Source organism: Megalops cyprinoides, chromosome 5 (genome assembly GCF_013368585.1).
Source record: "Megalops cyprinoides isolate fMegCyp1 chromosome 5, fMegCyp1.pri, whole genome shotgun sequence".
Classification (NCBI taxonomy): Eukaryota; Metazoa; Chordata; class Actinopteri; order Elopiformes; family Megalopidae; genus Megalops; species Megalops cyprinoides.
Genome location: NC_050587.1, coordinates 16,933,708 through 16,960,446, shown reverse-complemented (window position 1 = coordinate 16,960,446; position 26,739 = coordinate 16,933,708). Strand labels below are relative to the sequence as shown.

Sequence of the window (26,739 nt, the reverse complement as noted above, 5' to 3'; positions counted from 1 at the left end):
AGCAACCTCCTATTTGGGTCTTGAGTTAAAAAAGGAGAAACACTACATTATTAATGAATTTGCTCATTTTAAGATGTGGCATGAGACACAAAGCGATAGGAAAATATCTTTGAAAACATGCTCCTCGCAGAATGCGCCGTCCTATTCAACATTACAGTGTTCCAAGCCTTTCAGCTTTCTCATGGTGACGTGCGTGGGGGAAGCAATTAAAACGTGAAGGAAAAATTAGCCGCCGTGTTTGAGAATATTTATCACATCTTTAGCACAGATCAACACACATCCTGATAGGATGGATTAAGGCTGAAGTGCTTAATACTACTGGATGTACTAGATATACTTTCCATTTGAATTGTTAAATATTCGTGTGTGGTAAAGAACATAAAGTAGGATTAACAGATTGATGGATGTTCCACACAATCATCAGTGGTTTTAAAATACTGTACCAAGTTGATACTAATGTATATACAACCGTTCATGGTCACATCTGTACATACTGGAGATTAGCAGAGTGTGGCGCTGTGTCACATCCCCATTTATCACTGAAGCTACTTGGTGTGATGATGAAATGAAACAAAAATGAAGACTGTAATGATGACATATGGCCGCATATTAACTATACAGATTAAATATTTTATGCCTTATGGTGCTTTCATATATACCCTTGTGGGATACTCTCCTCTTTGTACGGCTTGGCATTATGACAGACTGATCACACATGAACACAGACCTCACATTGGATCTTACTAATTTTGCAAAAGTTTCAAAGGCAGTCCCGGAGGAGACTCCAGAGGGGACTTGCATTTTGACACAGAGGTACTCCTAATAAATGAACTGTGACCCTGTTGCTGTTGTGATAGTGTTTTTCAATATGTTCTTTGCGATGCAGGTAACTAGTTACTGGGTATAGAAGGTGGATACGGTGAAATATGTTTATTTCAACAGTGTTTTCATTTAATTACTGTTTTTACATAAAAATGGCTACCTTTTCCCCTGTCTTTTTTACTCTTTTACAATATCAGCATTTTAAAAGTCTTGATGTGTACAATTCTAGCATAGCATTTGAAAATATTCAATATTAATCATGCAAACTGGAAAATATTATGGAAAACATTATATGCTTTGTATTTTTACATGTAGTATTGTGATGTATTTTGAATACTGTGACTGATGTACCATGGCTTCCGTTGCCTAGTCAGATTGCACAAGCTAACTTGTGGTCGGGCTTGAATGGTTTTATGCTTACACTCAATGGTCTGGGAGTGTTGTTAGCCTGGCCTGACACTTGCTCATTTAACTTGAATGAATACACTTATGTTCTCTTGTGCTTGAAGTTGCTCTGGATAAGAGTGTCTGTTAAATGCATTTAATGTAATGTAATTTTTCTGGCCATACTGAGGATATTCCAAGCACTAAACTGCCAGATTTACCATGTGTGCACCTACAATACATCATTCCTGATAAAATCATACAGTAACAGTACATTCTCCTTTAGTAGTAATTACACAAGGCAGGTATGTTTTATCATGAATGGGTGGGTTGCAATCTCTTACAAATGACTTTTACAGATGTATTTCTTCCATTTGTCCAAGCAATTGCTGTTGGAAATATGAACCACTTTGCATGCCTTTCGGTCATTGGAACAACTGCTTACTCACCTGTAGCGATGTTTTGATCCAAGGGAACCAAATTTTGTCAGTTTTCTTGTCAGTGAGTTGGAATCATTTTCCGGCATTCTGCAGGGCAAAACATTTCAACAGTCATACAAATTGCAATAAATAAGGTAAACATTTTCAGTTGTTTCAGAACTGAGACTGTAATGGTACTGGGCAACAGAGACAGAGACAAGTTGAGCGTTTAAATCCTACATTAAGTTGTTTACTTACATTGCTTACAAATATGCATTTGAATATGCAAGCTGGATATTTACAGCAGCAATTCAGGAGAAGCTAAAGCTAAAGCAACTCTGTAATCATAAACCCAGGGCCTTAACAAGTATGGCGTACCCCCTCAACAGAACTGCAGCGTGGGTTGAAAAGACAGATGGAAAAATGTATCATTTTACTCAGAGGCAACAAAGTGCCCAATGATGCAGGTTTGAATGCTTACCTTCTGCTCAAATGAATGGGTTGGGCTACAGCTATAGTCAGTGCCCTTTAAATAGACATCTAACAAACTAGTGAAGTAACCCTCAGCACATCATGTTATAAGGTAGGTTGACATCTCAAGAAGCTCTCAAGAGCCAGCTTCCTTGTTCTATCATGTACTTTGAAAAGCTAAGAGCATAAAAACACCCGTAAGAGCTTTTGGCCCTCATTAAAATTCAAGTTTGATAGTGCAGCTCTGGAAAAGAGTGAGCGCATTAATGTAAAGGAGAATTTCAAAAGGCAGCACATAATAAAAAAGCCTTCACCCAAAAGCATGTTTTATTAATACTTTTAATACGATTGCAGCATTCGGCCAGGGTTTTTCTTACAAAGCTCGGCTAATGTGAATGGATCACATTGTTCAAGAGCTTTATACCGATGGAGATACATGAAAGAGAGGGCGTGTTCTGCACGGCAGCGGCCGCAGTGTTGAGTGCGGCTCGTAACAACCACCTCCTTTGTCCGGTTACCAGTGGCGTCCACGAGGGCTGGTTTTGACCTAAGTGACTCATTAAGTCTGTTGAGCAGTTGAGCCTGTGCCGCTCATTTGCATATCTGTGACTTCCAGCTACTCGTCCAACGCGCTCATGAGGTACGTTCATTAACTCGTTAGTTATCACATCGCTGCACCAGCCCAGGCGTCACCCGGCTCCCCCAATCTGGGAAGCGTCCCCCCAGAGTAATCCGTCCAAGACTTATCCTGCTTTGCAGCCGTGCCGGCCGCTCCGCGGATTCGCGCGTGGATTCCGAAAGCACCGGCTTCAGCAGTTTTGCGGTTACACGTGGCCACGTGACCGCCGGGCTGCTTTCTGAGAGAGCAGGCTCCTTGAAGCGATGAACGCGGTATGCCTTCGCAAAGCAAACATCTGCCGTTTGTTTGTGCTTGCGCGGAGCTCGGAGTTGAATTCCCACACCTGGGACTGATTAAGACTGGAGCTCCTCTCGTCTCTCCTCACCTGAAGAATGTGTGGTGCTCCACGCAGCACTTCCATAGGTGTTTACAGGATGTTTTATTGGGTGCTTCAAAGAAGAAGGATGTCTCGTTACACTGCAAATAAAAAAAGGAAAGCATGAAATGGCAAATCTAACAGCTTCAGGAAACATATGTAGCCTCCAGTCCCCTATTTAACTATAATTCTATAATATAAATGGAGACTTACTTGATCACACACCCACTTGATGAGATAGTTTTCAACCACTCACCATATAGATAACCAATTAAAAACTAAAAACCATTTTAACAGGTTCTCAGAGCAAGGAGATATCCTCTATTTGAAATGATTTTATATAGAAAAAAAAATCATTCTCCTATGAATTTTTAATACTTCCCTCCTCGGATGACATCTGCTCTGCTGCACTATACCTCCTTTCACGCGTTAATATGCCTTATTCAGTCATTTATGATTTAGTCCTTAAGAATAATTAATAGCAAAAAAAGCCCTTATTCAATATTTCAGTAATATCAGATAATGTAGAGGAGACCTACTCACTCCTAAATGAAAAATCCTTCTGCTTCACTGGACATGGTACACTTAAAGACTTCATATTAATGTTTGAATATTAACTCAAGTCCCCAAAAGCTGGGAGAGCTTGCTTTTCTTGCCTCTGGCTCATAATTAAACTCATTTAAATTCGGATGCCCCCCACCCCTCTTCTCCAGACTGTATCTTTCATTAGTGTTACAGCAGTGAGACTGTGTGAGTGTTTGTTAATGACACATCCACAGTGCAGAGAATCTCTTTGTTGTATTGACCACATTACAACTGATGTATTAGGAAGGTCTCATAGTTCTGAGATGAAATGGACTGCAGGTCCTTTGTGTGTTTTTGTGGGATTACAGGTCTTGCTACTTACGAGAATTACATCTGTCCAGGGCAACGTAACATGGGCATTTACATTTTAAACAATGTTTTTCATCATAATTAACTGAGAAATGTCCATAACAAGTTCTTAAAGCAAGGAATATTTTTTAAGTATTCAGTATTTTTACGTAGTCCTTTTCAAATAAAATAAAAGTGAAATGACTCATGTAAATTATTTTAAATGTCACCCTACAAATTAATGGTGTGGTGTTAGTGACAGTGTTGTGTTCTTCCAGCATCTTTAACAAAATTCAAACATAAAATAATAATTTGACTCAAATATTTTTGAGTGTCTCCATTGTAATTGGCGCTATGGTGCTGTTTCATTTGCATTTGTTTTCTTGATGTGTTGCTTCCATAGTTCATAGAATCATAGAAAGACTTCATAGAATCTTAGACAGCACAGACTACAGAATTCCCAGTTTCTCAGCTTTCTTTCATTTATCTGAATTTTTTTTCATCAGTAGAATGGATCTTTCTTACTCCTGCATACATGTACAACTTTTTCCTATTTCAATTTATATGCTAGATGCTTTTGTAATTAAAACACTATACTCAAATTCTAACATTTTTTTTCATTACTTATACATCAATGCACTCCACTGAGTACCACATTACATGTTGTGAGTGAGCGCACATTGATTCTTACAAGTAGATTGCTTGATTCTAACAAGCAGAGTTTTTAAACAACATTAGTGTGATAATGATTCTGTTTGCATGTTTTTGATTGACTAGATCAAAGAAAGCCCCAATTTTACTCTTCTACAAATGGGTTGTCGCTTTGGTTTCTGTTGAAACCTTACCACACAACCCACGGAGTCTCAAGAACTTTACAAACTAGCTAAAGAGAATGGTTCTTAATGTGAATCTCAGTCAAAATAACTATTTGAGAATGACCAGGGGCACATCAATGTTAGGTTCTGCTTATGGAGAGCGATTATCATTAGACATGATATTACCGGGAGAAATGATAGAAGTATTAATATATACATATGTTTTTAGGCTAGTAAAGGTGAGTCATGACTCAACCATTCTCAGCTGTATATCATACAACACAACTAGAATTAAATCAAGCTATCCATACTGGTCGGTATCTCGCTTGTCTGTCTGATGCGATGTCTGTCTGGCGGATGGAGCCAATATCAACTGAGCCAAAGTTCCATGTCAATCCAGTCCAAGTTTTATGTTGTACAGGTACTGAAAAATAACAAACAGTATTTGCCATTCTCAAGGTTCCATCATTCTTAACAAAGAACTTCTATTGTTTTCATAGATGATGGCTGGCTTATGGTTTACCTGTGATAATTTTAGCCTGTAGACAGACAAAACAGGATGCCCTCATCCTACTGCAAACTGCATAAACACCACCACTCTGTCCCTTGAAAAAGCAGCTCCAAATTTGTGGCACACACATATACATATATATAGTATATTGTGCACACACTACAGAGCCTGAAAATATGAGAAAGTACAAAAGATAATATGTATGTTGCAGCTGCAAGGGTTACAATACAGCTCAGGTCATGTAGGTGTCAAAGTTTAAAAACCTGGCTCCGATCCCTCTACCCTGCACATAAAAAAGGCAGTACCTCTATTTTGAGGCAGGAATATGACATAAATGTTCCATATGACAACATAAACAGGTGCTTCCTTGCAACATGACCTTTTAGCTGTAATACACCATGGAGAAGTATAACCCACCCTCTACAATGTCTACATCCTCCCCATCCTTCTGAATTGCTCAGAGGCACAGCTGATGACAGCATCCCTGTGGAAAAGGCACAACAGCCCAGCCCATGGTTGCCGTCACATCCTATACACCACCCATGTCACCAACACTGAGGCCTGCTGAGGCTTACAGCTGCGCTGGCTGTCAGACAGTCACACAATGACTCAGGGCAAAGAGACTCCACCTCTTAAAGCATTCCTGTTAGATCGATATCACTGCACACCAGAGGTGGACACCCCGGCTTCAGCAAGTAAAAGTCCTGCCACATATTTGTTTCACCCATGCACTACACCAGCTGAATTTAATTAGCACAACTCTTCAGCCAGGTAGAGGAGTTAATTAGTGAAATCACCTTGTTTAGTTAATGGCTAGAACAAATGCGTGGTAGGACTTTTACTTTCTGAAGCCGGGGTGTCCCCCTCTGCTGCACACTACACAAGAGCCTCTCACATCTACATCAGAGAGTTCCAACAGGTTCGGTAAAACCCTACAGGAAGTCTAGAGGACTCCTGCGGATCACCGTTCTCTAGCTGCGCACAACTGAATGATGGTGGTGGTGACTGAAATGATGATTATGATTATGATGATGGTTGTGATATTGATATTTCAGAGTAAGAGTAGCTTTCAGTGGCATCGTTTATCCTTGATTTAATTCTTATTTTTAATATTTCCAACCTTTTTTTTTTTTTTTTGGAAAAACCCTGCAGTTGCTATGCAGCTGCATGGATATTTTGTATCTAATGTTGGATAGACCGATTGTACAGCATATTTAAAATAATAATGCATGGCTTATTTTCTATGTAAATGATAGCCACATCTTAGCTCAGGGATCAGAGAGCCGAAATAGCATTTAATTTCATTACCTGCACAAGGAATCCGATTTACATGCCATAAATGTTATTCACTGACTGTGACATCACTAGTGGTTTACAAGGGGCTGTGTTGTAAGTGCTATGCTGTCACAACTAAAAAAGAGGGTAAACAATAAATTATAATCACACATGCAGGCTTTCCACAAAAACAGCCAGGAGCAAGTTTCCCTTTCTCTCACTATGACAGATTTTATTTGCGTGTGTGTGCTAAGAATGCTTATGGATGAGTTCTTTGCCCTTAGGTCTGGGAAGGTAATTAACTTTTAGAAAACAGGAGGAAGAATTAGGAACATATAAATAATTGAACAGCTAAATGAAATGAATAGAATGTTTTCAACATGTTTTCCTTTGTCTGAGCTTCTGGTTAAGAGTGTGATTTCCACCTCTCTGTATTTCTCTCTTTTTAAATTTATGTTTACTGTAAATTTGACGTTTCATGACCCTCATAACGTAAAACAAATGCTCTCTGTTCTCCTAAAGATCCATGCAATTTACTCTTGTACAAACTGGGGATTTGGCTGTCTCATGCACATCACTCTTTTCCTCTGTTCCTCTATTTCTGTCTGCCCTGCTATGTATGCTTGCTGTGCCCACTGGAAGGTAATTACAAGACTAAAACCTCTATGCATAACATTCATGCATTCAAGTCAATGAAAAATAGAGCATAAATTAACTGAACACAAAGAAAACTTACATCTTTCCCCATGACTCGAAGCTCAAATTGAGTTTCCTTAAAATGCACTTTCGTGATCCTTGGCCTGAAATGAAGGGGGGGGGGGGGGGGGGGGGCATTATTTAAATGTGCTCAAAATGCATTTGTAGTGAGAGATCCCAAAGATTCATTTGTAGCTTCATCAATGGCATCAAGTCTAAATGACAGTATAAACCATGGCAGTTTGGTTTGTAAAACAATTGCAGTCTGAAACAGATTGACAACAACATAAAAACAGAAGTTGCACTGAAGCCACAGAGAGGGTAATGTTACATAGAAACATGAGGTAAGACTCATTTCCATAGCATCCCCCATTGTTTTGTTAAGAGCTCATTGTTTGACCTGCACAAATGCAATAATACCCACCAGAAGTACTTCCCAACTTGCGTTTTGTTCTTGTAAACAACAACTCCTACAGGTGTTAATCCTAGAAAGTATTCAGAATGGTTCTCTCCCTGCAAAATACGAATAAGCCTCAATTAAGCCATCAAACCAAATGGTCTGTGACAGAGGTGTAAAATGTGTATATATTTATATCTATAAAAACAACATTCTCGCCTTGTTGAATGACAGCCATCATTGCAGGGATGATAAAATAGCAACACTTTCCCATATCAAGAGCATCACTGCAGGTGATAAGCTTTGGTTTCTGCGTTATTTTAAGTCAATGAGCCACTTTGCTGTTTTCAGACTCTGACAGATTCCCACCTGCCTGGGAAAGCAAAGACTTACAAACACAGGGTGAAGGTCGACTCCATACATTTCCAGTGTTTTGGCAATTCCTAAATAATTCAGTTCAGCCTCAGAGGGAACCTGACCCCTGCAACAGAGGAGGTTATCTCATTAGTCAATACATTCATACCATTTCAAACCCCTGTGTTTGGCTTCACCCTAGGGCCTGACAGGGTTACATAGGAAATACAGCAAAAGCTACATGCAATTACCATTTTAACAAGCAATCACCTCAAGATGCAAAAAATACACTTAACAAGTGAAACATTTCAAAGATCCAGTGTCTCAGTTTCAGACATTTCCATTTGAGTCTGAAAACACTCATATAGACTTTACATAATATGACATATATGCCGGCTCTTAAGTAAATGTATTGTAACGCAACCATAAAATGTATTTTTATAAGCATTCATACAATTTCATGCCTGTGGTGTTATTGTTGAATTGTGATGACTTCAGATTTAGAATGACAGATGAATTTACTAGTTATGATATTTTTTTTAGCTTAGTCGTTACAGGTTCTATAAGCGCCACTGGCTGTGATAAATTTATTAAAGAGGCAGAAATGGATTACAGCATCTATAAATCATAGTCTTTCACACTCTTACTGAACGCTGAATTGCTCAACACAGAGTCTGAAATGTACATAACACATTGAGTTAAATTTATGGATTAAATGTTTTCTCTACTGTGAAACTGATTCCTATCTCAGTTATCTAATCTTCCTTTTCCCCTTAGAATTATAGCAATCAGACACAAGACATAAATAACCATAAAAACTGGTGAACAGAACGCTTTCCATGGAATTGTTTCTGTAGGAAGTTCTTCAGTTATCATGCACCAAGAGACAGAACACAATTCCTACACGAGGCTTTATCGAAGATGTACTCATCTTCCATCAGACTCTCCCAACCTCCCACAAGCACACTGCATTTCATACTGCTCAACATTGCTAAATACTGTGCACTTACACAGGAACAGTGTAACCTGCATGTCTTCAAATGGCAGTATATTTAAAATGGTGCCCAAAATGCAACTTTTACAAGTCTTTCCAGCCACAAATCTTGTTCGTCTGCACAAATGTAATGTGAGAGGCAGTCTGTGATCTACTGTAAAAATAAATTATTATTATTTTCAGTGATACTATTCTGGGTGCTCCTAGCGGCATTATAGGAAATGCCATAGCTGTGATAAATTAAAAATAATTTACTTTAACTGCCAAATACCGAGGATGTAATTAAATTCTCAATGTAAATCAAACCTTCACACTCTAACCTTCCTTAGTCAACAGATTTAACAGCACTGCGCATTCTAGTGCACAATGATTTATGAAGGAGGAAGGGTAAGGAGAAAATTCCTCTCTTCTGAAATCTCTATTAGAGGGCAGATGGTGACAAATACACAGTTCACGTGAAATAAATCAAACTATTAAACCAACACTAAAAAGGTTCTCGTGTGCAGTTCACACTCAACTGAAACAGAACACTGAAGATTCATCTAGCATTTGTTATTGTTAGATAAGTTGTCAGTAACATAATATCCAAACTGTGTTTTGTCCATAAAAGCTGTTTAAAGAAATCTGGAAGTAGTGTTTACCTGTATTTGCTATCACTGAAACACTGGTTAGGGGAGCCATCTTGAATTAAACCAATACTTTTGTGTATCTGTTGCAAGATAAGAAGGCATCAAAAATGCATGCAAAAAGCAAGAGATACTTGTACAAAACTGCTGCTGTCAGTGATGACATTTCCATAAAAGTGGAGGAACAGACATGGACTGTTTGCGTAAGGAGGTCTGGGAAAGTAAATTAGGTTATTGTACTATTTCCATTTCCTTCAGTAGGCTACATGCTTTTGTGACATTCACATAATAAAACAGAAAGTCCATGCTTTTCACAGTTTAACCATTAACTCTTTTCTATACTAGTCTTTTGTAGAAGAACCATTCCAAATTCTTTGAATTCCATTCCAGAAAATATTGAACGAGCTTAAAGCCTGAATCTGTGTACTCACTGATTACTGATTAACACATATATTCAAGTACTCAACAAGGTCTTGTTTCCAGAATCCACCCTGATTTATGATTTTCATGCATGTATTTTCTCATAAATGGGACAGGCATCTACCTCATTAATTTGGCAAATCACATGTTATTTATTTCCACTTTTCCATCTAAAATACTTTTCATCACATGAGGTTTAAAGGATCATCTTATCTGTTCATTTGCTTCTTTGGTAGCATAACAATCTTTGCCTTGCACGTACTAAACAGCAGTGTGTACACTCAAATCTGAAATTGTGTGAATGTACAACCTCAAAACACATTACACACCTCATTTTCTCTGTACTTGTAGAGAAAAATGTCATCCTCCCCTCTAGCGCTTTATGAATTTCCATCCATTTATAGAAAGGGCTGGAAATGATCACTGATGCACTCTTCAGTAATGGTATAAATATAGAACAGTGAAAGGAGCGGGTAGTTATTTATGAGGGCTTCCCGAAGCTCGGGGGAACCATGAGTCCAGCAAATTGATCCCTTTAATCAGGTCTTTGACGTCTGCACTAGATTGGACGACCAGTCTAGGAAGCAGAATATGTCTCTGAGCTGAGAAAAATGACAAGACATAGCCTGAATCTAAGCAACCGATCAAAGACATCACAATGTGACGGAGGCCCAGGAGTAAATTAGGCCAGCTTCTTGCGTGCCTCTAACATGTACTTAAATCTCACAGAGCGGGCTTATGTGATACTGCTTGCTTATTTAGGACATCTATCACAGGTCAGCCACTGCAAAAGCCTGGATGCTGTGAATCATCATCTGATAGCCTTAATCGCTTGGCTGCCACATCACCGTTTGAGGGAACGCCAATTCATTATTTAGGCTGAGGACAGTTAGGGAGTTGAAAGTCTAACTTTGAAGATCTTCACAGAGTGGACACATTCATGGAAAACCATGAATCTCTCGTATGGATCCAGATGCTAATGTTTCATTTTCAGGAATCCTGGTTGAGGGTATATTGATTCTAATCCTGCTGTTTATTATGTTTCTTCTCTGAGAGACAAAGTCAAAGTTTGATGAAATGTTCAATTATAGACATACACACAATTGACAAAACATTTCCACTCAGCACGGGTGAGTTGACAGTGCATGTGATCAATGTTTTACAAAGTTTGAGAGTCCGTTGTTTCTGTGAATGCAGTATGCTGTGCAAAGGATTATTACCAGCAGCAGAAATGTGAATTCACAGACAGCATGGAAGGTTTTTTAAATTATCACATTCAAGAAAAATCACACGTTTTCTAACTCTTTTTTAGCAGAAATGTTTCTAGCTAGCCATTTCCAGGTCACCGATCCACTTTGACTGTTACAGCTAGACTGACAAAGGCCATTGAGCCTCATGGCTTATGGCAGGGTGACACCCATTTCCCTTTTGGTGTTTCTAAATCAAACTGAGAATTACTTAAGCCTGGGTGTATTCTGAGTTCAATTACAGATAAATTATTGCATGTTTCATATATAACATCATATTCTGGTTTTTCTTCAGGCCCAAATATAACATATGGTCTTTTGCGATTCAGCCTGGCCCAAGCTGTTAAGAAGGGTCACAGTGACCTGCTTAACTTAGTGTGACAAGCTGGGCTGTTTTTTATTTCAGAACTGCATTTTCATAGAACTGATTTGAGAGGAGGACAAGCCATCAATACTTACTTATTACTTGCTCTATTTAGGAGGATGATGAGAGACTCCAGTTAAAGCTCATTTATATATACATTATATACAATTATATGTACATATACATTCTCTGTATAGAGTTACCCTTTATGGCGTTAAAAAAACAGGAGAGTAAAGCAATTCCAGATTCATTAATGGTTCACAATAAATAACATCTACCTTGGAGAAAAGGAAGTTGAGATGTGCTTCCCCTAATGTCATGTGACAGCTAAGAGAAGACTGGATTTTGTGTTTTGTTGATTCACTTCAGTAACAGGAGGATTATATTGATTATATTCTTGTGTTCTGTTATATCAATGTAAAATCATGCTATTCTGCTAAATCTGTGTATTTTTTTCCTTCAACACCACCCATTTGTGAATCCAACAAGTAAATGAACAGTAATTGCAATCCACCACCTTCAGTCAGTCTCTAGAGATTGACATATTTCATTTTCATACTCTGTTATGCACAAGTCTTGATGGTTGCTCCTCTAGAATAGAACTTTATTACAATTTATCTAAATACTTTAAGTGAGAGGAGGTTGTTTGGCCAAGACAGACAGTAGTGTCTCCTCCTGGTATGTGGCCCTTAACTGGTCCCTATTTTCTTCACACATGTGCCAGTACCCAGCTAAAATGTATGTTGTTGATGACTGGACTGGCATAGCTACTGTATATCTGCCAAATAAACTTTTTACCTATTTGTACGTAGCTGTACACAGCTTTTTTTCCCCCACAATACTAAATATGTTGCTAAATGCAATTAGTTTGATACAATTATACTTCAAGTAAGGCAGATTAAATGCCAGTTCCCCTCGCCTCACACTTAAACTGTGTTTGTTTGCGTTTTGTCATTTCCCACACCACTTTGACTGGATATCAGCAGGTCCCGTGGCACAAACTGGCGCCACAAGATATTCTCGATAGAGCATGATGGAAAAAAGCTCCTCAATCTTTTGGCATGTCAGAGGGTAGGCTGTGAACAGTAGGAGGGAAATCATCTGTTCAGTACCACCCTTCCTGAGACTCAGCCCAGCGTTAGGAGAAATAAACTTAAGTCTGGGAGAAAATGTCATGTAGGACGTCAGCCTCTGCGACTAAAATGCATCTCAAAAGCTGCTTTTTTATCCAGCTCTCTAGCGCATTTTGGTGATTCCATCGTAAGTCCACTGTCTTTGTGAGTCTGGGTTTGATCCAGGTCTACAGAAAAGAGGAACTTCAAAAGGTGTCTGAATTAATTCAACACATCATATCCACCAGCCAAACAGGGTATGAAAACAAACATTGTAGAATATAAAATATGTGAAAATAAAACAGCAGATACTCTTTTCATTCACAATGGAAGCCTGGTGATGGAATGATAAAGGACGGTGTTTATTAAGCATGAGTGCAGAGCATACGCAAAAGGAAAATAAAAACAGAAGCCCCCCTCCTGATCTGTCAAATGCAAGGTCTGAAGGAAATGAACGACCTTTCTGTGGGAGATAAGGTCGTCTTCTCTCTTTCTTCCCAACAGGGAGGGTCCGCTGAGAGAGGCGAAGTACAGTCGCTCCTGATTCATAATTTATACAATGAATCAATATTCTGGAACACTTTTACAGTAGATACAAGAGGGAGAGGTCTTCCAGATGCTCTGTATACACTTAGCTATTCGACTGCGTGCTGCTATGTTGACTGCAGCGTTGCTGGGGGAGTTGGTGTGCCAGACTGAAGGGCTTATGTTCTAGGAGGACTAGATTAGAATTTCCAACCTGATTGCAAAGTGTGGCTGCATGCAAAGCTCCCAGGTGTCACAGACAACAGACAACGTGGATACACACCGAGATAACGATCACAGAGTTTGCAGGATATGTTGTAAGGAAAAAACAATATTTTTCAGATGTTTCAAAGGGATGGCGATGAAAGCATGTGACTATTAACACAAAAAGCACATTTTTTTCTATACAGAGCTCTGTGATGGAATATTCTAAATCTAAAAGAGTTTTAATATCAGTTACAAAACTATCTAAAGATGTGTTTACATAACCAAGCCACTGCATTAGTGCAAACTTTACTGAAAACGGGGCTAATTACTTTCTCCTAATTCAGCTAATGGCTTTTGAACACATGTCGTGTGGCTTTTCAAAAACCAAACAAATGTGAGAGATGACCGTTCCCCAATAACAAAGCAAAGATAAACACACGTGCCCACCCAATTCCATTAAACCACAGCGTGAGATGTAATTAAGACGGTTGTTTGATTTTTCAAAATGCATTTTTTTTCTTTTTTATCCGAGGATAAAACATTCTGAGAAGCGCACTGTATCCCATCTTCTTTAACATACAATTAGCACAGCTGGGTTTGTTTGGAACTAAGTGCTTTCAAACTGGGCACAGAGCAGTGTCCCTCTGCTTTTTTGGCTGCGACTAGAAGAAGTATACCCAATGACAAACTCTACCCCTCAATCACTCAACCACTCACCAGGTGAGTGGCTCCTTTGGCAGTGAATGCTTGTACCAACATTATAACACTAGAGGGCGTACGGACCAGCACCAGCAGTGGTCTCAACCAGTGAATGGTGGCTATTCGGTTCTTTTTTGTAATTCACGCCATGCATAAGCAATGAGCATTATGCTGACATCAAGATAAAGGCTGGTAATAATGACCAAGTGCAGTAGATGAATGTGGGAGCAGGGGTCCCCGCAGTCTTGGAATTGGGGTCAGGTACAATAAAAAGACATGTGACCGCAAGGCACAAGAGCACTCATTCACAGCCAGTGGGTCACCATGCCACAGGTCTGTTTTTTCTATTAAATAAATCTCTTCTTTCCTTCACGTTCAGCATGCCAAGCAGGTGAGCGGGCTGAGAACAGGTCAGCATTGTAATTATCTTACAGGGTCTTTCAGTAACAGCCAGCCACTGGCTTGTATTACAAAGACTTCAGTTGTAGCCAGAGGGTGAAATAGTTAGTAGTATGTATAGCGTCCCTCGTACTAGATTCATGTTACTGTTGTGAGACCTTGATGTCAGGTTGGCATTTACTTCCAACTTGCTTGCATTAAACCTAAGAGGCTAGCTACCATTTGAATACACGCTGCCACCATATAAAGCACCCTGACTGTATATGAGACAAAAAATAAATAATTTCTGTTTTGAAGTATGTATTACTGAACATCATAGACATATAAATCACTCAGGAAAGACCATACCATGTGCAGTTCAGATAACAGACTCTTTCATCATAATTACAGATGTCAGGCAGTTAAGCATGGCCCTTTGCGCAGCATAATCTGTAATCTGCCATGAGAAGGATTAGAATGGGGATTTGATGGGTTCCTTACGTTATGGTTTTGTGAATCTGCTCGATCGCTTCCTCCAGCTCCTCTTTCTGATCCGGGACAAAGCGGTATTCGGACACGTAGCCTGCCATATGTTTGTAGGGGTCATAATCTCCCAGCTCAGCTGCAGAAGAAGGACGAGGCAGGACAGGGGATGCATGAGACACACATGTAGCAGCAACACCACAGACAAGAGGGTGACAAGTTTGCAGGCCAAACAACTGTGATCATTTTAGGCACCTATTATACAATGATGTGAACATTTTGTGCTTAAATGCTGGAGAGTTCCTTCTATTTTAAGGATATGCATGAAGCTTTGGGGTCAAGAGAAGGGGAAGGGTTATCTGTCGTTAAAATATGGCTGTAGGGCAATTTTTTCTGCACCAGATGCCTGGAATATCTAAAAAAGGCTTGGTCTGTTTTTGAGTGCAATTACATATAGGTTTGCAAAATTCCGGTAATTTTCAAACTTTAAAATTTTTCATGGAAATTAATTTATCAGAATTTATCAAAATTAATGGGTTGTTTGTGCATTGACTGCCTTTTCCCTCTCAGACTTTTATTCTTTACCATCAAGTGAAATATACTCCACAGGACAAATACAAACAGGCTTTAAAAGCTTTGTTTAGGTTATAGCTTTGAATGTTGAGATAGCTGTTGTTTGTTATCACAACCAATTACCTTGTCCATGAGAGCACTCATCCTTGAGTTGAACAGCAGTTGCAGGTAGACAGTTGGAAGCTTTCATTTTCCCAGTGTGCAGGTGATGAAACCATGATTTGTACATTGGTGCTCAGTGATTTTATAGGCTACCTAATCGCTCATCCAATATGTCAGAACCAGTGGCGTTACTATAGCCCCGAATATTTTAAGTCTAGCCCCGAATATTTTCGCCCTGAACAAGGAGGTGTTTATAGGAAAACAACAGACAGACTGTGTAACAGTGCTGAACTTGACTTGCAGCGTCTGAAGGTGTGATAATGTTTATTTATTATAAAGGTTGATATGACCTCCCCAACGTACGGATGCCGATCTCCCTTCAAAAAAAAAGACAAGCCCCCAGGCAAACTTGACTTAGCCCTGAATCTTTTCAACAGCTAGAAATGTCCCTGGTCAGAACTCAGGACACATTTGGTCATGGAATTTTGTGAGTAAAAACAATATATGATCCAGCGATTAGGGAATTGTTTAAAGATGGGCCTGATTCAAACTGAGAATAATGTGCTCTTGTGAGGGATTGAGAAAAAAAAAACGCATTTCCCAAAGCTGCTGAGAGAAAATTCCCGTGGAAAATTTCCATGAATTCCATGATTACACAGAGTAGTGGCTTCCATAGTATAGTGAGGGAGTACGGCCCAACGAAGGAGGCAGCTCTGGTAGAAATATTCACTGTTTGCTCCAATCTGATACACTTAATGCTTCAGATATGCCCTTGTAGCATTGCTGCAATTATGATTACATTGCATTATGCTGAGCAAACACTCTTAACTAGAGTGAATTACACAATTTACAATTTTTAAATGGTACCCGTTTATACATTTGGGTATTTACTGATGCAATTTGGTTTAAGTGCCTTGCCCAGGGGTACAAGAGTAGTGGCCTGCCTGGGAATCTAACCAGAAACCCTGCTCCTCACAGACACACTATAGTATTTAAGGTTTCACCAGTATTTAAATGGAAATGGAATATTTTGTACTTGAGTGTTCCAGGTTTAGATAGGTAAAGCAGACTGGATTAATAACATGGCTCTTAACAGAGTAATAAATGTTATTTTCAAAGAACAAAGAGCAAATGTCTATTTATTTCATTAATGACAGTATAATAATTTTCAAATTGAAGTATTGGTGTTTAATTACCCACTAAACCTTTGTGATAGTGTTTATATATTCTGTAATCTGTTATCAGTGTAGTTACAGCTTTGTAAGTATCTGTATTTAGAATGCAGTGTGAATGCAGGTTGCTTAAATGGGTACATGTTCTGATGTCATCACCTTGGTATGGAGATCAGTCAGAGGCTGAAAGGTAAGCGACCCACACACAAGCCTACACACAAAGGAGCCCCACCCTTGTGGCTGGAGTGAATGTCGACAACAGGTAAGAAAAAACCAGGTGGGCAAAAAGCTACCTGATATCATGATGGTCATCACTTTGAATTCAATATACCACAAACCCCCCCCACCCCCCCCCCCCCCCCGCTCACACACACACACACACACACACACACACACACAAATACACATCCTCTTCTCCATCAGACCATATGTCATGTGTGAGCATGAATTAGCTGTGGTGGGATCAGTGATCACAGTGCGGACTCTCCGTACAAGCGGCAGAAAGAGCAGATGCTGCACAGCCCTGATCTCAGACTGGGAATGGCGTGTGGGAAAACAACCCAAACTCACACTGGATGGCGTAGGCCGCCAGCTGGGCACTGATATTGAAGGGGCATGGCAGCCGGCCCTGGAGAACATCCTGCTTCACTTGAAGGAAGAACTGGTATCTGGCAGCAGAGACACAGGTCATATGACCAACGGGATAGTCACTGATACAAAATGCCTGTCCCTACTGACAATAGCACAATGTCAGTCATTTAAGACGCAATTCATTTTTTTAGTGATAACAAATGACATGATGCACCAAACAATGTTAAATAATGTAGCAAAATGGAAAATGTGGCTCTTGCTGGAAAACACTGGCAGTTTTCACAGAACTTAAATATTATTTTACTGCAACAGTTTACAAAGAAATTTCATCAGAAATTATTTTCAGAAGGTTATGGAACTGATAATAATTACTTTTTGACATATAAGTTCAAGGTATGTGTTACTAATAACATGATGTAGGAACACAAAACTAATACCTGACACTAGTATGTTAGTCATTCCCATCTATTTCTGACATGAAATCTACAAAAAAATTAATTTCTACAAATACCACTAGTTTCAGTTTCACAGAAAAAAAGACCTAAACATACATTAAAACAGAACACCTTGTTAAAATAGAATACCTTGTTATTTCTTCTTTTAGTTTGCAAGGATCCTCTGCATAAAATTTTACTCCAAAGTACAGAGTGTACGGTGGTCCTGCTGAGGAAACAGACTGGTTACACTCAAAAGAACTTAAGGCAGTCATTAAGCCAAATCATAGATACCCACTATCAACCTAAGAGTGCATTTCAGCTTCTGTACAAAGGAGGTTGTGGAGAGACCAGAAAGTTTTGAAATAAAGGAAGATAAAATAAAGGTGGGTCTCCACAGAAATGGTGATTCATTGTTATGATGTAAGTATATTCATATAGACAGATCAAAAAAGAAAAAGGTTCCAATCAACCCAGGTGATATCAACCAATGAGAAGGCACATAGTTTATTTTTTATAGAACTGCCAGTGGTGCCCTTCAATCAAAAATTCATATAGCCTGCTTTTGTTTACATTGATTTGAAAACAACAACCTGCTTAATAACCTTGCTCTGTGTCAGGGGAGTGCCTCTGAGCTGGCAACAACAATGATGAAGGGGAATAAGCGGCAGTTCAACCTTGAGATAATCACACGTCTAAGGGCATTATATAGCAAAGGAGATTAAAAACAGAATCCATTCTAATTACTCATTGTGGAGCAACTTATGAACTCCTAAACACATATTTTAAAAATCAGACAGAGAATCTTAATCACCTCAGGGGCTCAAAACTAGGCAAGGTAGTGCGAGTTGAAGAAAATTAAAAATGTCAAGAGCTCTCATTAAAATAGTCACGTCCTGAATAATATTAATCGGGAGCAGATGCTTATACAATCTACATTTAATCATCTGAGGGGATAACAGGGAACTAATGCTACTTCTGCCTTGGATGACTGGTAGTTTTGGCAAGTCTTCACTGATTAAGACATTTTCAAGGTGTCCATGCCAGTAGCAGACCCGCCCATGCCTAACTAGTTGGACTCTTGAGACACTGGTCCTGCAACAACTACAGAAGGATGTATATGTGTCTGCGGGTAACTGAAGAAGAGTCTTCCTTCCCCTCCTCCATAATGCCAGCTCAGTACTCGCTTTCAAAGAGGACAGCTGCCCTTTGAATGTAGCACTGACAAGCACTGCAGCCTGTTAGTGCCTTAGTTCGTACCCTTAAAGCTATCATTTTTTAATGGGGGCCCTCTGTCGGTTTCCTGGTCAAGAAGCTTCTTTAGCAGGTGGCTGCCAACCCCACAGACCAGGGCAGCCCACTTCAGCTGGGTCTGCTAGATAATGATATCAATGCACATGGAGTCAGTTTTAGAGCAGCTCCAAGAGTGATGCTACTAGATAGTAAGGAGGAGATGAGGAACATACATTGAAAGGTCATCACAGCCTATCAGTAAGGTACAATGCAGGAATGTTGGGGTGTTAACAGCCCAAAAAAACTATGGGTTGGGCTAACCCATCTGCCACAAGCACTGTTGGTTTTTGAGAGTCTATTGCTGACATCTCAGTTTATGGTCTAAGTGCCTATGCAATAAATATGCACCCTCTCCTTTTATTTAAAGTATAATTCCTATATTTTCCTGATCACAAACACCATATCCGTTTGTTAGTTTTGAGTGTGCACTGGTTGCTCAGAAAGGATTCACTGTCCCATGGCAGGCACTAGCCTGTTGGGAAAGAATCTTCTAGAATCTCCTCTGTAATGTAAAGCAGGTTGATCTTTGCGTGGTTGAAGCTGTCTCGCTGTCTTAGGCAAGGTGATTATTGTCGACCGAGTACCTGTTGAGGAATTTTCCCCTATGCTCAGCAGGCTTTGAACATTTCGCAGCACTTGGGACCACTGTACTTCAGGGCCTCAGGTGGAATTCCGTCAATGCCAGGGGCTTTGTTACTTTCATCTGCTTGTAACCGGCAATATTAGTGAATTCATAATAAGGAGTTATTATATTCAAATGGAATGGAACTGTAACCTTGATTTTTAATGAATCTATGTGGGATGCTTCACTGAAAATTCAAAGCCAACTGATGTGCATATCAATGAATATACACCAAGACTGAATGACATAAACTAGGTGGTGAGTGTTGTCTTAGTTTACCCTTCGACAGCTGCACTGCAAGACAGCTCTAGGCAGAATGACAATCAGGATTCATTACATACCAATGATTAAATGAAACACCTCCTGTGAGTTGATATTGCAATGATGATGCCATCGTACACTGTGCCTAATCACATTTGGATTTGAAGCTTTGTTACTGGGACTTCTGTGTTCACAGAGAATAATGTTTGGATTAGAAATGAGGGCAAACATTTCATTATTCCACTATCTGACTGAATTCTAATCAATTACTTAGACGAGAATTCAAATGCTTGCTTGACAGAAAAGCAAAAAGCACAGAAAAGCACAGAATTTCTTGTAGAACCTAGGCAGTCATATTTGAAAACCTAATGACTGGAAAATGTGCATTCTTTGTAGGGACAAGTCAGCAAAAAAGTTGCTTGAATGAGCAATCACATGGACACAACCACAGTGTAGTCTTTACTGTGGTACTCATGAAAATAAGAAAAAAAGACTTTAATGAGAGCCACACTGAACACTCAGAGGCCCTACACAGTAGTGTTGACTTTTAGTATACTTTCAGTACAGAAATATTAAAAATAAAACCACAGTCAACAAATACCTACTTGTGATCAAATCTTTGTGTTCAGCAAGGGTTTTCCAGGGGTCCAGCCAATACTGCAAAGAGATTGAACAAGCACAATAAACACAATGCATGATATCTGTAAATAGAAAAGTAAAATGATCTGCTGTACCTTGAATTATATGAAATGTTATTTTGATTAACCTTCATTGGTTAAAGACATGTACATACAATGATTTAGAACTAATACATTTACAAGAGCTTGGGCAAAACAGGTACACATTCCTCCTTTCAGGCCAAAGGAACAAGGGAAATGCATTAAGTGCAGACAACTGCCCACTCAAATGATGGTCTGATGTTCTTTAATCCTTATGATTGAATAAGCAGTGCAGGTACATCAAACACACAGCGAGTCAGTCATGCCAGCGGACAGAAACTGAACGCACATTAAACTGACAGACTTTCAAAGAGGCTTGTAAAAAAAAGAAACTGTTAAGAGTTATTAAAATATGCATCAATAAAACATGAAGATGCAGAGCAGGTCATTGCATGTCCTTCATGAGCAGATGGAGAGGAATTGATATTTTGTGTTTGCCTGCTACTGACACAATGATTTCATTAACGTCTCCAATATGACTGACCCATTGTGTTCACCCACATTTTATTGTGTTCTTGGTCCTGTTCACCGCATAATAATTCTGAATACTGAAAGTGTAGCATTTCTATCAAGAACATTGTGTTCACACAAAAACTATGAAGTGGATCTAGATAGGTTCAACTTCTTGCAGGTGCAGCTGTGTTTTACCATTAGGTTTGCATTACATTGTTCAAAAATTGTATGAGAACATTCAGATAACATATGAAAATATGTTTCTAAATTTTTGTTTCATTTTAATGTCAGTGCAGCCTTTGCAACTTTACTCATTTTATACAGGATTCACATGATCCTCTGGTATTCCAAAGTCCACTGTATTTATTAGATGAAACTGATTCAAATTTGTGCAGATGCAATCCCAAATCATGACAGGTGCACAACGCACCTGGGTCACTTCTGGCTCTGTTCCAAGCTGACCACCTTCTGGTCTTCAATTTAAGGCATTCTCTGGGATTTTGGGAGCCCAGTTTGATCCCTGCCAAACTGACATCCTCTTTGGACTGGGCCCTAAAGGTTTCAAGCTTACCAAATTACAGGGAGATTCTTTGCCTTTTGTGTCTATGCATGCCAGACATCTTAGTCACCTGAACTGAAAGGAAGGTGCCCCACACCCCTGCATCCTTTGGATGAGAGAAATATGCTACTTTTAAATGAGTCAAATAAAATTTTGAAGACAAAAAGGGAATTGTTTTTATCAGATGGCAGCCATTTCCTCATAATTCACACCTTTTAGATACCAACCAGCATAATTAGATCTGGTTAAGGCAATTTAAAGCATTGTAAAAAGAAAACCACTCTTCATTAACCATCTTTTACATGTGCAAATGAAATGACCCTTTAGGTGTAATACAACTGTAGAGTAATTTGGAATATTATTAATTAGGACTTTCATTACAAAGCTATAGTACTGTTCATTTAATAGTTTTACCTTGCTTGTCCTGGCCATCCATACAATGACATTTTATTTCAGATCAATTCAAAGGGATGCATATGATTATTATTAGTCATTATGATCATCATTGTCATCAGCATCATCACTTTCATATGATTTAATTTTGAGAATGAGAAAGCACAAGATCCATATAGACTTTATTTACATACTATAAGGAACTCCTGCAGGGTAATTAAAAAATTTAACAGATTGCCAATGTCTGAAATATTGTAGCCACAGATAAGCAATCCCTTCTCTTTCTATTAACAAATGATGTAATACATGTCATTGAAACAAAAAGGTGGATTTGGATCTCAAGATGAATTCAGTGCTATGAAAGGGTAACTCAGTTCTTATAAGCTTTTCCAAGGACCTGGCACAGTGCCATGTGTAATAATATTCTTTTGATTATTTACTGTACAGCTTACTTGCTACTGGGACAGTTCTCACTGATATCAAATCTGCTATGGTTTTACCCTCTCTCAGTATTGACACTTCATCTTTGCAACTGTAGGCCCATTTCAAATAGCTGTAGTGGATTAAAAGAAGACTGTTTTTCTGTTTGGAAGCCATCTCACTAAAACTGATCAGCTAATGAACTGCGCATCCATTTTGTTTGTATGATTGATGGCTCTATTTGAATTGACCACTTATGAAGCTGGTTGGAATTTGCTGGTAATGTACTGGGCTGCTTCAGCTCCTAGTATATATGTCTGGTAGACAGTCTTCAATCTCATAAAGTCCCTCTGGGATCTATTTTGGGGCCTGTGTTATTTTCTGTGTAATTGCAGCCTTTAGGCCACATGATTCACAAAAATAACATCTCATCTTACTGTTGTGCAGATGACACCCCCTCTATGTGTTGGTGAAGGTGAAAACTGTTTAGAGTGTGTATTTATAATATAGGGGTTTCTCTACTGTGTTCTAAGCAACAATCAAAACTAATCTGAGATTAGCCTAATTTGTAACTGCCGATTACAAAAGAACCATTGCATAAAGAAGAAAGATAATACAAATTATGAAAACATTATCTTTTCTAGCACTCAAGGATCCTGCAAATGTCAGCCATCTCCTCTTATTAAAAGCTTTGACTTGATTACATTTGGCACAAAGCGCCAAAGCGCCATCACATACATTTATTAATATTATTATTAGTAATGTTAATGCAGTAGCAGTAATGTGTTTGAGGGCAGAAGTATTTGATAAAATTGCGTCTAACTTTTTTCAAAAGCCAGACTGATGACCTCAGTCAGACAAAAAAATTCAAGAGCACACATACAATGGCAGATTTAAATGGACTTGCTCAAAATAATTCCAATTGTCAAAAACTCAGAACACGTCAGACTGGAATTGTCATACTAATCTCTGAGCTCATGACATTTGAGATTCATTTGCACTTGAAAATATGTAACAGGATGATCTGTCTGCTGGGGTGCCAACTCCTGGCACAATGCCTGTTGCCCAAGCGAACATGATTCACGAGTGTTTATTATTTTGAATGGAATGAAAGCTTTGTTCTCTAAGGTTACTCAGCTGTAATATGGAAAAAATAGGTCTAGGGTACTTTCTGAAAAGGTACTGTCTAAAAGGAAATGAATAGTCATGTATGGTATGTAGGTTTATGTTCTGAGGTGGTTTTCATTATGATGATTAACAAAGAACTTATTAACAAATGAGAAGATTTGTGCATCATGATACTCTGTAAAAACATTGTTATTATGCCAGTGAATCTTTGATTTATTTTTCCTTCCTCCTTTGTGTTTTTAATCAATGAGTAGCTTCTTGAAATTTTCGATTTTAGGTTAAATTGGTTAAACACTTTCTGTACAGTATGTCACCCATGAAGTTCCAGAATATTTTTCTCTTCTCTGGGCAAAATAGGACTAATATTAGTCATACATCTGCCCTGCCTATATTCCTAACTTGTCCCAAATGTTTGACTGAACACATTTTAACTGTCATTTAGTAAACAAACAATGCATGATAGGTGGCAAACATCTACTGAAAATGCAATGTTTGATGTACATTAAAACATTTACTAAATGAACCGTACATTTGCCCCAAATTCAACACAAGAACATTTAAGAAATGTTTTAAGAAACTATAAATAAACCACGGATAACCCATTAAGCTCTCTGTGTTGAGCTTGCACATGTAATGAACAATAATATGTGAATTACTTCTCTGTATAGCATACACTAAAAACAGGACTAGCATTTCCATAATTTAAGCAGCTAGGTGCATCTCCTGTGTGCAGACTCTAACATTAGAGATACCAAACTCTGCTCTCCTCTTAAGGCAGACACGGCATAACGCTGCACAGCTCAGGCTTCCCTGGAGGGTAATCATAACTGAAGACAGTTTGACAACATTGTTCCTCTTCATTTCCTTTAATGACAAATGTTACCAATGTGTTGACATTCGCTAACATCAAATATGCAGAAATTAAAGGGAGCGAATTGACAATGGCATGCAGAACATAAATAAGGGTTCTGTCAGCCTCTCCTACTGAGAAAGCAACCGTTCAGTCTGACTGCTAGGTTAAGAGCTAAACTTTAAGCGGCTGAATTATTATTATTATTATTTTTACAATAGATTTACTACATACTTTTCTACTTGTGTACACATATAGTAAATAATCCTACACTGATGCTTACCACTGATTTTTCATTAAAAAGGTTTATGGCACCTGGGATAAGACCTACTTTTTTGCAAGAAATGGTACCTATACTCCAGAGGCAATTTTTGAAAACAGTGGCTCAGGGAGTACTCTAAATTAGAAGGCATCACTGAGGTTTTACTCCATACAGCTTGGGCATTGATCTCTGAAAGGTTTGGTGATGGGAATCCAATGATTTTTGACGCAGCCTGTGTGGTTTTCAAGATTGTTTTGCCAAGAATCAGGGAGCACAGAGAATAATAGACTGTGAACATTGGTCATGGACAAACTAATAGAAGTCTATCAGTTTAATATTTTCTCATTGCCTCTGAAAGACAGGCCCTTTTTAAAAACTTATAGTTTCAGTGAATAACTGTAGACTGGGCTCCACTCTTCTAATACTTGTACTGTACAGCTAAATCATGTCTGTCGTTAAGAGAATCTGTTACATGAATACTTGTAAATGGAAGTTAAACAAGAAGGGACATTAACAACTAAATGTCCTAAAAACAATGTGTCTTAGTTTAGTATTAAAAGCCCATCTAAAATCTATAAATAAGATGTGAGCAAAAGTCCCTGGCACTTCCAGGTTTTCCAATACCTTGTGGAGGAGGCACTTGGCTGTAATCAATACTAGCTCTGTTGGCAAACTGATAAATATCTTGAGATAAACAGACCAATGGAAATGAAGTGTCCTGGATGCAGAAAGAGATGGGATTGATGTTGTTCATTCGACATTTTTGACCTACAGTAACCACATTCTATTCAATAATTTGTATTAAAAAAAAAAAAAAACTATATCAGTGTAGCCAAATAATGAAAAGAAGAAGCATTTCAACAGCTCTTCTAACCACAACACTCTGCTGATGCATACATGCACACATGTTCATACACACACACACACACACACACACACACACAGACAAACACACACGCTCATCTTTACCTTATTCCTCTATATGTAAAAACACATTCACTATGAATTGGGGAGAAAAATAGTATCAAATACTACACTTTGGGCAACAATTAGCTAAGAGTCGCAAGGGATGATTTCCTTGTGTTTGTGAAGATTTAATTTACATCCGATTTTCATTCATGCAAATTCTTCTTGAGTTAGATAGTAGGGGCAAAGAAATCCTTTTATGTTTTGCACATACAGGCATGGAGATGTAAGATGAATTTATTTTCATGTTGGTCAAAAAGAGAACAAGATTTGACTGAAATTACACATGACTGAATCAGTAAAAGGTAATTGAATTTGTAAATCTCATTTTATCTGCAATAATCACATTACTGCAGCTGCTGTGTTCTAGCACATGCTAATTTATGCAAATACCGTGTTGGAGAGTGTTCTACTGTAGCAGACAGTGAGGGCACCTTTCTAAAACCGTCTGTTTTATAGATAAATGGCAGACCAATCCTGCTGAAATACAACAGACAATCCCAATCCCAAACTCGATACAAGCCAAATCTGGGCAAGTGGCAGACAGATTTGTATAAATAAATCATTTTCAGTGGAAACAAAGGCATCCATTGTGTCATCCAGCAAAGGGATTGCCAGAGCATTGAATTGCATCAATAAGTTTAAACCCGCTCTGTATTTCTTCATTGCTTTAGACTGACCAATTACACGCAAAGTTAAAAGCTGACCACCTAATAACTGGTCTTCTGGGGGTGATTGAAATATTTTCCACAATTGCACATTAGGTTTATACAAGTAGCTAAGCATATGCATACCAACTTGTCATTTCCCTGGTAACATGCGGTTTGACTGCTGTCCTACTGGTGCAGTGATGCAGCAGAGTAACATACATTAC

General features: G+C 38.7%; 1 protein-coding gene across 2 annotated transcripts in view; it reads right to left on the bottom strand.

Moving 5' to 3' along the window:
- epb41l4a (erythrocyte membrane protein band 4.1 like 4A) overlaps positions 1-26,739 on the bottom strand; it is an 82,935-nt gene that overhangs the window by 16,557 nt on the left and 39,639 nt on the right. Inside the window, exons 4-12 of one of the 2 annotated variants that reach the window (XM_036528935.1) lie at positions 20,721-20,772; positions 18,090-18,168; positions 17,485-17,582; positions 15,086-15,206; positions 8,052-8,139; positions 7,686-7,774; positions 7,302-7,365; positions 3,101-3,192; positions 1,656-1,733 (exon numbers count right to left, since the gene is read on the bottom strand). In XM_036528935.1, coding sequence (XP_036384828.1) covers positions 1,656-1,733; positions 3,101-3,192; positions 7,302-7,365; positions 7,686-7,774; positions 8,052-8,139; positions 15,086-15,206; positions 17,485-17,582; positions 18,090-18,168; positions 20,721-20,772 — 761 coding nt within the window. The remainder of the gene's footprint in view (positions 1-1,655; positions 1,734-3,100; positions 3,193-7,301; positions 7,366-7,685; positions 7,775-8,051; positions 8,140-15,085; positions 15,207-17,484; positions 17,583-18,089; positions 18,169-20,720; positions 20,773-26,739) is intronic. The other variant, XM_036528936.1, reaches the window with a different exon arrangement.